General features: G+C 37.2%; 2 protein-coding genes across 2 annotated transcripts in view; one reads left to right on the top strand and one right to left on the bottom strand.

The window, feature by feature from the left end:
* Positions 1 to 4,073, top strand: part of LOC143638413 (uncharacterized) — a 71,866-nt gene extending 67,793 nt beyond the window's left edge. The window contains exon 5 of the mRNA XM_077106260.1: positions 2,906 to 4,073. Within this exon, the coding sequence (XP_076962375.1) occupies positions 2,906 to 4,073 (1,168 nt within the window). The remainder of the gene's footprint in view (positions 1 to 2,905) is intronic.
* A 7,778-nt stretch (positions 4,074 to 11,851) lies between these two features.
* LOC143385695 (vomeronasal type-1 receptor 90-like) lies at positions 11,852 to 12,772 on the bottom strand. The gene has a single exon (XM_076841261.1). It carries the CDS (start codon positions 12,770 to 12,772, stop codon positions 11,852 to 11,854), a length of 921 nt encoding a protein of 306 aa, XP_076697376.1.
* Positions 12,773 to 13,169: the final 397 nt, after the last annotated feature.

Genomic DNA, 13,169 nt, shown 5'->3' with positions numbered 1-13,169 from the left:
CACAAGTGAAGTGTCACTTTACACGTCTCCAAACATTAATATTTTATGAATATTTTACACATTGCGAATGTGTCATGGATGATACTTGAAACTAATTGTTTTGGGGAGCTCAATCTATCTCATGGATACAAAGCAGAAAGAATAACTCCCAGACTGTTTTCAAAAGCTTTTTTACCACTTTTTGTCTCCCTTGGGCACAATCACCTTATGAGTATATCTTTGACAAGTCTGATTTGCATCTGGAATGTACCCCAAATTTCATTCACCGGTGGCAGAAAAGTTAGGAGTTTGGCTTTCATTCAGTTCTTGGATTGTGGTATATATCTTTGACTTCACTCTGATATGAAATACATATACTGTTTTAGGACTTATGTATTTTCCTCTGAATTAGATAATGGAAAGTATCTTATTACATAATTAAAGTAACTCTCCTACATGACAGTCAGTTCTACTAACTATTAATCCAAACTAAACACTGAATAATGGTTTTGTCCGTGTGCTATTGATCTACCAATTTTTATTTTAGGAGCCATTGACATTCAGGGATGTAGCTATTGATTTCTCTGAGGAGGAATGGGAATGCCTGGATCCTACTCAGCAGAATTTATATAGAGAAGTGATGATGGAGACCTACAACAACCTGGTCTTTGTGGGTGAGCATAACTTTCCTTCAAAATTCCTAATTATTATTATTATTATTTAATTTTCTTCCCTTGAAGTATATCTTTTGGGAACTTCACCATAAAAATTGGATGATTCAGACTTGTGTTTTCAGTAAAAAAGATGGGGTATTTCTAGATGCTGACAAGAAAATATTAAGTGTCAAAGTTCTATAGTTTTTATATTCCACATTGGCTCATCGTTCTTTTCAAGGAATATTTTGTTTGCATCCTCCATGATGGCTCTATTGAATAACAATGTCAAAACACTGGTGTACAATGTTATTAATTTGCTATTGATGTGAAGGTTATTGCCACACTCACTAAGAAGTCCATCTATCTAACTCCATGTCTGCATTTACAATTGAATGTTGTAAATTTTACTATATTTTGAAGCAGGGAAATAGTCTTATTTGTACTTTGAGGGATATTCTTACAATTTAAAGGTTAGATTTCTCTGCAAAAAAATTATTTTTAACAACAGTAGTGTGATGCATATTACCTGGAGTCTCTAGTTAAATTAAAACATGTTTATACTACTTAAAGTTATCTTTCAATTCTTGAACATCAGCATGCCCAAGGGTGTTCAATCAACTGACACATATTTAGGGATTTTTGAACATTCCTATCACTTTTGACTTCAAATTTTTATTCCATGTTGGTTACAAAATAACTGTCACTTAAATATTTATTAACCTTTGTTTAAATACATGAAATTGGTCTGTCCAGTATAATATCCCACATGTGATTAAGAATAGGGATTCTATAAGTCTACAATAGTTTCAAATATTTTCAAAGTCTTATACTCTGCAATTACCATTTGCTTCACTGTATTTCCCTTTTCAGTAAGTGGGGATTGATGTCTCCTAGGATGACAGTAATTTTTTGTTTTCAATCAACTCTCTCAATGTTTTCTTTGTGTGTTTGGGAAGTATGATAAACGTTGCGAATGTATTTACTCTTAATTCAGCACCCTGAAGAAATTTTACCAGAGCAGGGAATATAAGAGAGAGAGGGAAGATATGGAAATTATGGCATTAACCATTTACAGCTAAGAAAACAATGGGAAAATAGAGGTGAGAGTAAAGTTTAAAAATCATATTATAGTAGTCAAAAACAATTAGTAGTCCCTATTTATAATAAAAATTTTATGATCAAAGGACACCAGAAACAATTAATATCTGAAAAAAATTCAATTTATTTCACTTATTTCTGAGGAGCTGTGTGTCTGTAAGAATATATCCGCAGCCATTTTTGAAGTGAAAAGAAATGTGGAATTTGAAATCTGGTCCATGCATCAGTTTTTAACTTGGCCAATTATACATGTAGCACCGAGGTAAACTTCCATTCAAACATTTGCACAGAGAAGATACTTTTAAAAGTGATAATTTGAGAATTTCCTTACAGAATGCCCATTTTTCTGCAACAATACAGTAATTTCTCCTTGTGCCCAAATAGACAATATTAAGAATTATAGAGAGGTTTCTAATTCCTCACTATTGCTCAATGATAATTCTGATACAGATTTCTGGAAAGTGCACTATATACATAATGCTATAAGTAACACCATTAGCCATGTCTCTACCCTGAGTAATTACCAGTATATTTACATTGGTGATAAAAATTATGAATATAGAGAAACCCCTAGGCATTTTCTAAAGGAAACATACCAAGATAAAAAATGTGGGAAAGTTTGCTTCAGTCCAGACAAAACTTGCAAGTGTGAGGTATATGAAAGGGTTCTTTATCACAGTGCAGAGCTTGCCCAATACAAGATAATTTATAGAGAAAGAGAGCCCTATGTGTTTAACGAATATATCAAAGCATTGGCTTGCTCTACATCTTCTAAACACAGTAGATACTATGACAGTGATAAATCCTATAAATTTAAAGAATGCAAAAATCTTTTAGTAAAAGGTTACAACTTGTTGAGCATCAGAGGATTTATACTGAACTAAGGACCTCTAAATGTAAAAAGTGTGGCAAAGACTTAAAAAATTTTCAACTCTTACTCAACACCAAAAAATTTATTCTGCAGAGAAGACCTACCAATGTGAAGAATGCAATGCACTCAAGAACTTTACTCAACATCACAGTGTTCATTCAGGAGATGTGCAATGCAAATGCAAAGAATGTGACAAAACTTCTAATAAAATCTCCAATCTTATTTGTCACCAGTGGACACACCCTGGAGAGATGCCCCACATATGTAAACAATTTTGCGAAGCTTTTAGTCAAAAACCAAGCCTTAAAAATCACCAGAGAATTCATACAGGAGAGAAGCCCTACAAATGTAAAGTGTGTGACAAAAGTTTTAATATAAACTCGAATCTTGATCGCCACAACAGGATTCATACTGGAGAGAAGCCTTACAAATGTAAAGTGTGTGGCAAGAGTTTCAGTCAAAAATCATCAGTTACTCAGCACCAGCGAATCCACACTGGAGAGAAGCCCTACAAATGTAAAGTGTGTGGCAAGAGTTTCAGTCAAAAATCATCAGTTACTCAGCACCAGCGAATCCACACTGGAGAGAAGCCCTACAAATGTAAAGTGTGTGGCAAGAGTTTCAGTCAAAAATCATCAGTTACTCAGCACCAGCGAATCCACACTGGAGAGAAGCCCTACAAATGTAAAGTGTGTGGCAAGAGTTATAATACAATCTCAAATCTTGATTGCCACAACAGGATTCATACGGGACAGAGGCCCTACAAATGTAAAGTGTGTGACAAAAGTTTTAATAGAAACTCACATCTTGATTGCCACAACAGAATTCATACTGGAGAGAAGCCCTACAAATGTAAAGTGTGTGACAAGAGGTTTAATCAATCATCATCACTTACTCAGCATCAGCGAATCCACACTGGAGAGAAGCCCTACAAATGTAAAGAATGTGGCAAAGCTTTTAATACCATCTCACATTGTAATTGGCACAAAAGTATTCATACTGGAGAGAAGCCCTACAAATGTAAAGTGTGTGACAAAAGTTTTTATAGAAACTCAGAGCTCAATCGCCACAACAGGATTCATACTGGAGAGAAACCCTACAAATGTAAATTTTGTGGCAAGAATTTTAGTCACAAATCATCACTTACTCAGCACCAGCAAATCCACACTGGAGAGAAGCCCTACAAATGTAAAGAATGTGGCAAAAGTTTTAATAGAAACTCACATCTTGATTGCCACAACGGGATTCATACTGGAGAGAAGCCCTACAAATGTAAAGCGTGTGACAAGAGTTTTATTCAATCATCATCACTTACTCAGCATCAGCGAATCCACACTGGAGAGAAGCCCTACAAATGTGGTGAATGTGGCAAAGATTTTAATCAACAATCCTCACTTACTCGACACCAGAGAACCCATACTAGAGAGAAGTTCTATAAATGTGAAGAATGGCAAAGCTTTTCAAATTGAAGGTCACATCTTACTAAAGATTATAGATTTTTTACTGCAAAGAAGTTTTACAAGTGAAAACACTGCATCAGTTTCTTTAAGGATGAATCAACCCTTTTTTCACAGGAGTTCAACAGTATTTCATACCAGAGATATGATAGCACAGAAATTATACAAGTGTAAAATAGGTGACAGAGTCTCCAACAGTTGCTCACACCTACTCAGCACCTCATAATTCATATGAGTGAGAGGACTTGGGAAAATTTTTGCAAAGTTTTTGGACATTGATCAAACATTTTAAAAACACTGGAGAATTTATAGCATATAGAAACCCAAAGAATGTGTCCAAGACTGTATTCAAATTTCAGACACTTTTCAATTTCTGACCTCATATCTGTAGCAAGTGTGGAATAGCATTTGTCCAAAGTGTGTACCTTAGATAACAGCAAAATATTTACAAAAAAAACCTTGACAAATATAAAGATTGTAGTAAGTTTCTTATCTATAGCCCATCCCTTGAAGTATTTGGGACCTAGGAGGAAAAGAATCATTTAAATATAGAAAATAGGTAATTGCTTTTGACATTTGCTGAAAATTTTTCTTAACATCTTTAACTGATATTGTAGAAATAAGTAAATACAAATATAGAATAGTGCATCCCTAAAAGAATATAATTTTTCTATAAATCAACAATTACTAAAGAGTCTCATTTTGCAAAACTGGAGAAATAACAATTCTCAGAGTTGATTATTTCAGAAGTCTCTTATGATTTATATGAAATTTTAAATTTTTAGTTTTTATGTTTGTACATAAACTTACAGGCACTTAATCAGTAAACCACATCCCCAGATTTTTTTTTCATTCTTTTTAGAGATAGGGTTTGCTAAGTTGCATAGGGCCTCATTAAGTTATGAAGCCTGGCTTTTAACTTGCAAAGCTTCTCATGTACCTAGGGTCACGGCATGGTCCACCATGTGCGTTTTACAGAGCATTTTTATTTATATTTGCCTTACAGATGCAATATGTTTCTAAATAAAGTGTGAGTTTCTTAATGTTAACCTTGTCATGCATTTAATGATGTTATTAGGTCACACATCTCCCTCTATTCACTTTGCTAATGGATCGATGCAATAGTAAAACATTCTATTGATTAAATAATGCTATTACATCTCCATTAATTATTTCATATGTTTAATCAAGTTTTATTTGGGGAATATTATTATGTAAATTATTCTCTTATTTTTAATTATGGAAAAATTAAGATAGTTATAGGAAGTACCTAGGGATACTAAAATAATGCCCAGATATCCCTAGTTTGAATTACGACTTCAACATTCCACCTTATAGAGGTGCAGTACTCCCTAAGGGATCTAAAACTTTGGAGAGTTATATAAGCTCCCAATCAGGGAGAGGAGAAAAACCCAAGAGACTAGGAGCCAATGTGCATACCAGGTAAAAAAGGAGGGTTGCTGAAGGGGAAATAGTTTCAATGGTTCCTGTCTAAACCACGTGGTCCACAGGCCCATCCTAACACTTGAACTGAAGAAACCATGCAGTTCCTCATGAATCCATGACATTCATCACTGAAGAGACTGGACTGACCTCAAGTGTAGAAAAAACATCCCAATATAGGACCACCTCTTTAGTCTTCTATACCCAGTAGAAAAGTGTAGCCAGAAACATGTAAAATGATGCAACTCCAACATTATTAAGTTTCCTCCTATGTTTTTGCAAGGGCCTTATAGGTTTAGCATGGACACTTAGGTGCTTGGTCAACTGGGAGTTGCTTTCTGTGAATTTTAGAAGTCATGGCCCAACTTCATTAACTGTGTGTGGAAATTCAGGTTTCTCAGCTCTACTTGGTGGAAGAGGTGCCCTCTCATCTTGGAATGGTCTGGCATTCATGATAAAAGAGCATTTGACCATTTCTGCCTCCGGCATCATTTAGAAATCTGTATGTACAGAATCACAGCCTTTAGGAAGGGAGTCCCCCAGTCTTCTTTGCTAGCAAAGCAATAAATCTTCTTTTTTCCTTTTATGTTAGACATGGAAATTTCTTTATTTTTATTTATCAGGATGCATTTTTTTTTTGCTTTTGAGAAAAAAAAACAACATTGGGATTTTGATAGGGATGATTGATGACTTTGTGCTGAGTTGGATTCTTAGCATTAGTAATTCTTCCAATTGATAGACCCAGGGGTGAAGGATCAGGAGAGCCAACAGGTAGTTTTTAAATGTTCAATGTTATTATTCATCGGGGAAAGGCAAATCATTGTGACAGTGACCTGTTCCCTGGTCCCCAGTTGAATAGTGAGTTAGTCACAAAAAGGCAAAATTAAATGCTGGTGAGGATGTGGGGGGAAAAAGCTCAGTTTATTGTGGGAAGGTAAATTAGTACAATAATAATAAAAATCAGTGTGGGGCCTTCTCAAGAAACATAAATAGATCCACCGAATGATCCAGATAGCCCACATTCAGAGGAAATATCCGCACCAGAGTGATTCTGCACGACTGCGTTTTTCATATCACCGTTGAAACAGCAAAGAGTCCCTAAGCCCAGGTGCCCACCAATACATGGATGGATAAAGGGGGTCACCTCCACACACCCTAAGCATCTGTCGAACTTCTCATGAAATCATTCTTGTCCCACATTTAATCTCACAGGTTCAAAATGCACAGTGCCATCCACAGTGTGCCATCCATAGTCTGCCCACCAGCAGATCCCAAATGTGAGGACAGTGGTCCGGATCACCTTCACACCAAAGGACAAGGGAGCCTGGTGGTTTGCCACCAAAGACCCAGGAATACGAGTTCCAACAGCTGGGCTGAAGGAACATATGTGTCCATTCATCTGGTCTCTTTTTATTAGTCATTTAAGAATTCTCCTTCCCATTTCCCTAATAATGAATGTATCTGAAAGGCATTTTGTTAGGAAGACTATTTAGAGGAGTTGAGCCTCATCCCATTCAGGTCTGTAGGTTCATGCTTATTTTTTTAATGACATCTTTTCATGCAAATGCAGTCACAGAGACAAAAAATGTGCACCATGTTATGTTCTTCACGTTAAGCAAATTGGACTTGACTTGTGTCTTTATTGAGTTCATCAGGGATACAGATTCTCCTGCAGGTATGTTTGCATTTCCAGCCCTGACAGCTTTGGGATGAAGCTCCTTTGCAGTTTCTTGTTGTTAGAAGCATAATTTTTTTCCTACGGCTTCTGAGAACACATTTTCATATATTCTTAGGGTCTAGCCAAAAGTGTGAACCCTGAGCTGGACTTAATACCTTCCAATTTAGAGAAACAATGAATGATTGTCAGCAAGATTTTTCAGGAATAGCTGTTATTGATTCACCCAACTTTCTCCAGGTTTTTAATCCTCCATATTCCTGGAGCTTGTAGATCTCACAGAGCCTCTGCCCACAGCATGGCACCTGGTGGGTGGTGGCTGTGCCCTCCCTGAGGTGCAAGCTGTTTCTCCCTAGTACTCCTCAGAGTGTTCCAGCTAGAATTGTGCCACAAAGTAGAGCTTGCTGCCTAATTTATTCTAAGAACAAAGATTCATACAGCAGGACCAATCTCATTTTCTGCTTCTATTTTTTCCATTTTTACCTTAGAATACAGAAGGTGATGGGAACCCTGGTGAGTTTTAACTAAATGACAATGACCCAGCAAAGTATTATTATTTTGGTACCAGGGATTGAATCCTGGGTGCTTAACCACTGAACCCCATCCTCAGGCCTATTTTTTATCTTATTTATAGAGAAGGTTCTGCTAAAATTTTTAGGACCTCGCTAAGTTGCTGAGGCTAGCTTTGCAGTTACAATCCTCTAGCCTCAGCCACCCAAATGCTGCAATCACAAACACACATCCCCATACCTGGACAGGTCAGTTTTCCTATGATTTATGTCACTCTCTGTGGAAGGTCCAGTATTTAGAAAATGTGATAGTTTTTGCTTTTGTAACTGTATGTTTTCCAAGTACCATTGCAGTGCTGAGAGCCATAGTTAAGGATCCTCCTTGATCACCCTGTGGTGAAAGAAGGGAGATTTCATCTTGTCCCTGAGGCTCTAGACTCCTGTCTGGTAGACAAGTGTGAGTGGCAGGGTCATGGCTGGGAGGTGACATGCCTGACAATTTCTTTTAGCTTGATTTTATTCAAGGCTCCTATTCACCAGAATGCTTTCTAATATAAATGAGATATTAACCCAGACATAGCTACATACCTATCTTTAAAATGCCTACATGTAATATTTCAGTCAGTAAGTTGCATGTATTTGATGGGTTTGTTGAACGGATGCATTAGTGTGTGATAAAAAATTTGGAGAGAATCTGGGTATGGTAGTGCACGCCTGAAATCCCAGCAGCATGGGAGGCTGAGGCAGGAGGATCGTGATTTCAAACCCAGCCTCAGCAATGCAGCAGGGCCCTAAGCAACTTAGCACAATCCTGTCTCTTAATTTAAAAAAAGAGGTGATGGTGACTTAGAATGTGGTTCAGTGGTTACACACCCCTGGGTACACATCCTCCACCAAAAAATGTTGGAACCAGCTGGATACCTCCAGACGTGTGTGACCTCACCCATTCTACACAGGTAGGTTTTGTACTTACAAATGTCCTCTCACTCTTGTTTATGCTCTGGAGAAAGGTTACTCCTTTTTCTTGCTGCTATTGTGGAATTTTACCTTCATGAAAATAGGACTTTTTGGGAGTGGCCGTTGCTCCAAAGACTAACTTCCCCACCCCCAGAGAAGAGCGGTCAAATGGTGAGCCCTGCTAGCTCACATGATCCTTACCCACCAATCAGACTAGCCCTGCTGGCTCACATGATCCTTACCCACCAATCAGACTAGACCTGCTGATTCACATGATGCTTATCCACCAATCAGAAAGCACTCCTGCCAACTGTCAAAGCCTTCAACCATTAAACTGTCATAACTGTCAAACCACCCCCTGGCTCTGGAAATATGCAGAGCTGTTCCTCAATAAATGGGCATTTTCTCCAATAATGAGCCTTGTTCATTCTTTCAGGACTTACCAATCATTTTAAAGCCACAATGAACTGAGGTCTTAATTTCTGAATAGCATTGAAAATTTGTGTCTTCTTCTCATCCTTGCTTTATCCAACAATTTTATATTTCCATGACTGTATTATTTGAAGTAACATGAATATAATTCCATCTGATGCATAGATTTACAGGTTATTGTAGCTCGTGCTGTAAGAGTTTTACAAGGCTGTATTTGGGTACCTCAACTTTTAAAATGAATTAAATGCAATGAAAACAAACTCTCCACTTTCCAAAAATGGCACAAGAGAAAGCAATTTCACAACAATCATTGTACATTTTCACGTTAAAATGTTATAAATAAATGTTTGTATGTTGACTATAAATGCACAGATACATTATTCTTTAAAGCATCATTTGAATTAGTAATTCAAACAAGTATATGCAAAAGGATGTATGACATTTTGATGTATAAAAACAACTCAGTAGAGGGGAAGAGTTCTGAGCCTCCTTATACTTAGAAATGATACAATTTGAGAAAATAAATTATGGTTAATTACTATAATGTGATCACAAAACAATTTAAACATCTATAGATTTATAATAGTGTACTCCAGATATAAGTCAAGATGTTAGGTCAATTAAAGGTTAAATTTTTTTAAAAAATCTGCATTTAAACTTTTAAGCAAATATCTACTTGAGTTCTGAATTCTTAAAAGTTACCTTATATTCTCAAATCTTTTACATGTCAGATTTCCTTAGCAATTTTTTTTTCTTTTTGGTACCTGGAATTGAATCCAGGGGCACTATGTGACTGAGCTATGTCCACAGCTCTTTCATTAAAATTTTGAGACAGGGTCTCTCTAAGTTACTTAGGGCCACGTTACTTGATGAGTCTGGCCTCAAAATTGTGGTCTTCTTGATTCAGCCTCCAAAGTCCCCTAAAGGACTTGAAATTTCTTAGCATGTTTTCTTTCACATCTATATGCCCATGAACTAATTTAGCTTTAAGACTTTATTTTTAGATGATATTCTCATTCAGTATGTGCAAACACAAATTAAATCTTAATTATTACATATATGAGAGGCTTGCATGAAAGTCAATACGTGTTTTCCAGAAAAATATTCTGACAGTAAGTTATTACAAATTTTTCTCAAACAGGGTTTGTGGATGTAGCTCAGTAGTAGAGAATTACCTAGCATGTATAAGGTCCTGGGCTTGAGATCCAGAATTGCAAAACAAAAATTTGAGGATCAATTTTATATCTAAACCTCTTTGGGTTTGGAGAAATGCCACTGATTTCTTGAAAGATGGAAGAAAACCTGGATTCCAAGAAGACTCATATTTCCAGATTAATTTGGATACTTATCCTTTAATGAAATCCTCATAATGGAGTGTACCTGGATCTATTTTAATTTATGGTTTGGTTTTCCATAAGAATTCCACAAATATAAATAGAAAACAATGCAAAAATGGTGTTCTTTTAAATATTTTATAATAGCAGTTGTGTGAATAGACCAGATTCTGACATGATAATCAAAATATATAAAATATGTAACTATACAGAAAAATTCAAATCATCATAAGCTCCATCAATTTTCTCCAGAGATTTCCAATGTACTGTACTATTCTGGTAATTTTTTTCAGCTCTCTGAGTTAGTGACAGAAGGTGATCAGATATTAAAACAATCCTAAGAATTCTACCCACTGACATAAATGAGGATCTGCATTTTAAAAATTAGAACAATCCTAGAAAGATAACCCATGCAGGAAGTTCTCCCTGTGTGACTTGTGTGCTTCATCCTCCTTACATCTGGATTCATTAAATAAAAATTCCCCAGGGCACACCTTCCTCAACTGCTGGAAAACGCCATATTACATTCTGTCTATATAAATTATGCATCCCAGATTTCCATCTTTTACAGGTAGATTTACACCACATATTTTTATTTATTTATTCTTTTGTGAGTGACGGTAACTTGACTGAATGATTTCAAGACTCATCTGTGGTTTCTTATACATCAGCATCACCTTCCTATTTTATGCTATGTTTAGGACTTAATGCAATATATGCTCTTTGCATATTGTACTACTGAAGATTCCACCCGCTGTGTGTAGATGTATACAGTTTTTGACTCTGATGCCTATGCAAGGGGGTCGCCATGTACCCTCTTGATATAATAAATTCAAGACTCATCTGTGGTGTCCTATGCATCAGAATCTTTCTCCTATTTAGTGTTGACTGGAACTCCATGATATATCTAGATTATATCGTCATACATTCATATGCTTGGAAATATCAGACTGTCTCTATCATTGACTATTATAAATATGGTATCCTGAGCAATGGTGTTTAAATGACTGTTGATGTCCCTATATCCGTTTTTTTTTGTTATATTCATAAAAGGTCAATTGATAGATGAGATGGCAGTTTATAATAAGGGATGTTTACAATCTATAGGCATAAAGTAGATTTCTGAGACTCTTGATTTATTAAATCTGTTCCAATCTCTCAGAAACCTATAAATGTATGGACTGATTCAAAAAAGAAAGTGATATTTACAACCTAGGGTTCCTTTTACACATCAATCAGAAATATAAAGTTATTAGAGTTGTTGGAACCATATGGACAATAACCTGTCATGTTTTTCTCATTTTCAAGCTTCAATGTAATCATTTTTAAAAACTACTTTATGCATTCATCCAACATAGAGAGCAAACTCACTATGCCATGATGCATTGATGCACAGCGGTGTGGTGGCTCAGGTCGAGAACTGACTCATCGTGTAACGATTCAACATTGACTCTTTTTCCCCCACAAACATTTCAAAAAGGCAACACTTTGTCTTGCTGTGCAGATGAAAACCAAAGGACTGATGGTGGCATAGCCATTGGACACCATGATCTGGACAGAAAAGCACACAGGGTCATTGTTCCACATGGTTCTTGAGGAGGAGATGATGCAGTCCAAACAGTACATGAGCACAAAACATGCCATGAGCACCAGGATGGCCCTGGTGGTCGTCTGTTTAGGGGAGGCTTTTGGAGACAGGCTGGTGCCGTGAAGGTGCTGGCACTGTCTCTTATGCCTATGCAAGAGGGTCACCATGTACCCACTGGAGAGGGCCATGAGCCCTATGAGGAAGACATCCCGTAAGGCACCCAGGACGGTAAACAAATGCCTGAGGACGTAGCTCATGGGTAAGATAGTGCAGGAGTCACTGAGGAATATAAGGCCCTTTGAGGTCCCAGTGGAGTTGTCAACAGCAGAGATGGAGAAGTGGGTGCTGAAGGACATATAGAAGACCCACAGGAAGAGAAGGGACCTCATGCTGTCCTGTGGGGACTTAGGCTTGAACTTTGCCAAGCAGGAGCTTCTGGGGCTGAGGGTGAGGGCCTGCAGGACACTCAGCAGGCAGGTGGCAGAAATGGACAGGCCCCTCATCAACCTGTAAAAGTAGGCAACTGATTTACATGTGACATCACCCCAAAGCCCCACCTGAGATGTAAAAGTGTCTGCAGCTAGGAACCCCATGGTGAGCAGCATCAGTAGGTGGGTTAGGGCCAAGAGACCGATGATCCAGTCCGTGTTCTTGAGCCTCTTGTCACACAGGAACTTGATGACATGGAACAGAAAGAGGATGATGTTGGCAAAGATACCAATTCCAACTTCAGAGTAAAAGGTGCTTCTTAAGTTAATAATACCATGCACCATGTGGTTTTTTATCATCCTTTTTATCATCCTTTGGGGTAAGGAATCATGAAGTACATGTCTTAGGGAGAAAAGTAAGGAAATGCATTCTCACAAATATTAAATTTCTTCCATCTCAGCCAAGGCTGTTGCCAGGAGGAAAATTTGTTGGCCTATCTCAACCGAAGTTTTGCTGACACACCCTTGAAACCATTCTTTCCTCTTTCTCTTCTCATCATTTCCCAATCATGGCTGGATTTTATTTAATGCAAAGTACAAGAGGATTTCCTGTGAATTAAAAAGGATCACATCTGTCATATATTTCTCATTCACAAGCTCCAATGTTATAGAAAATCTTTCCCGGTACAACCTTGAATTTTTTTTGGTGATATCTTACTGCAAGGGTGGAGTATGTGTCCTT

Source organism: Callospermophilus lateralis, chromosome 20 (genome assembly GCF_048772815.1).
Source record: "Callospermophilus lateralis isolate mCalLat2 chromosome 20, mCalLat2.hap1, whole genome shotgun sequence".
In the NCBI taxonomy this organism is placed as follows: Eukaryota; Metazoa; Chordata; class Mammalia; order Rodentia; family Sciuridae; genus Callospermophilus; species Callospermophilus lateralis.
Note: the sequence above shows the minus strand (reverse complement) of the source record. Positions and strands in the feature narration are given on the sequence as shown.

Bases quoted from the DNA above. Each gene is read 5' to 3' on its own strand.
- LOC143385695 (XM_076841261.1), bottom strand. From the start codon at position 12,772: ATGGTGCATGGTATTATTAACTTAAGAAGCACCTTTTACTCTGAAGTT.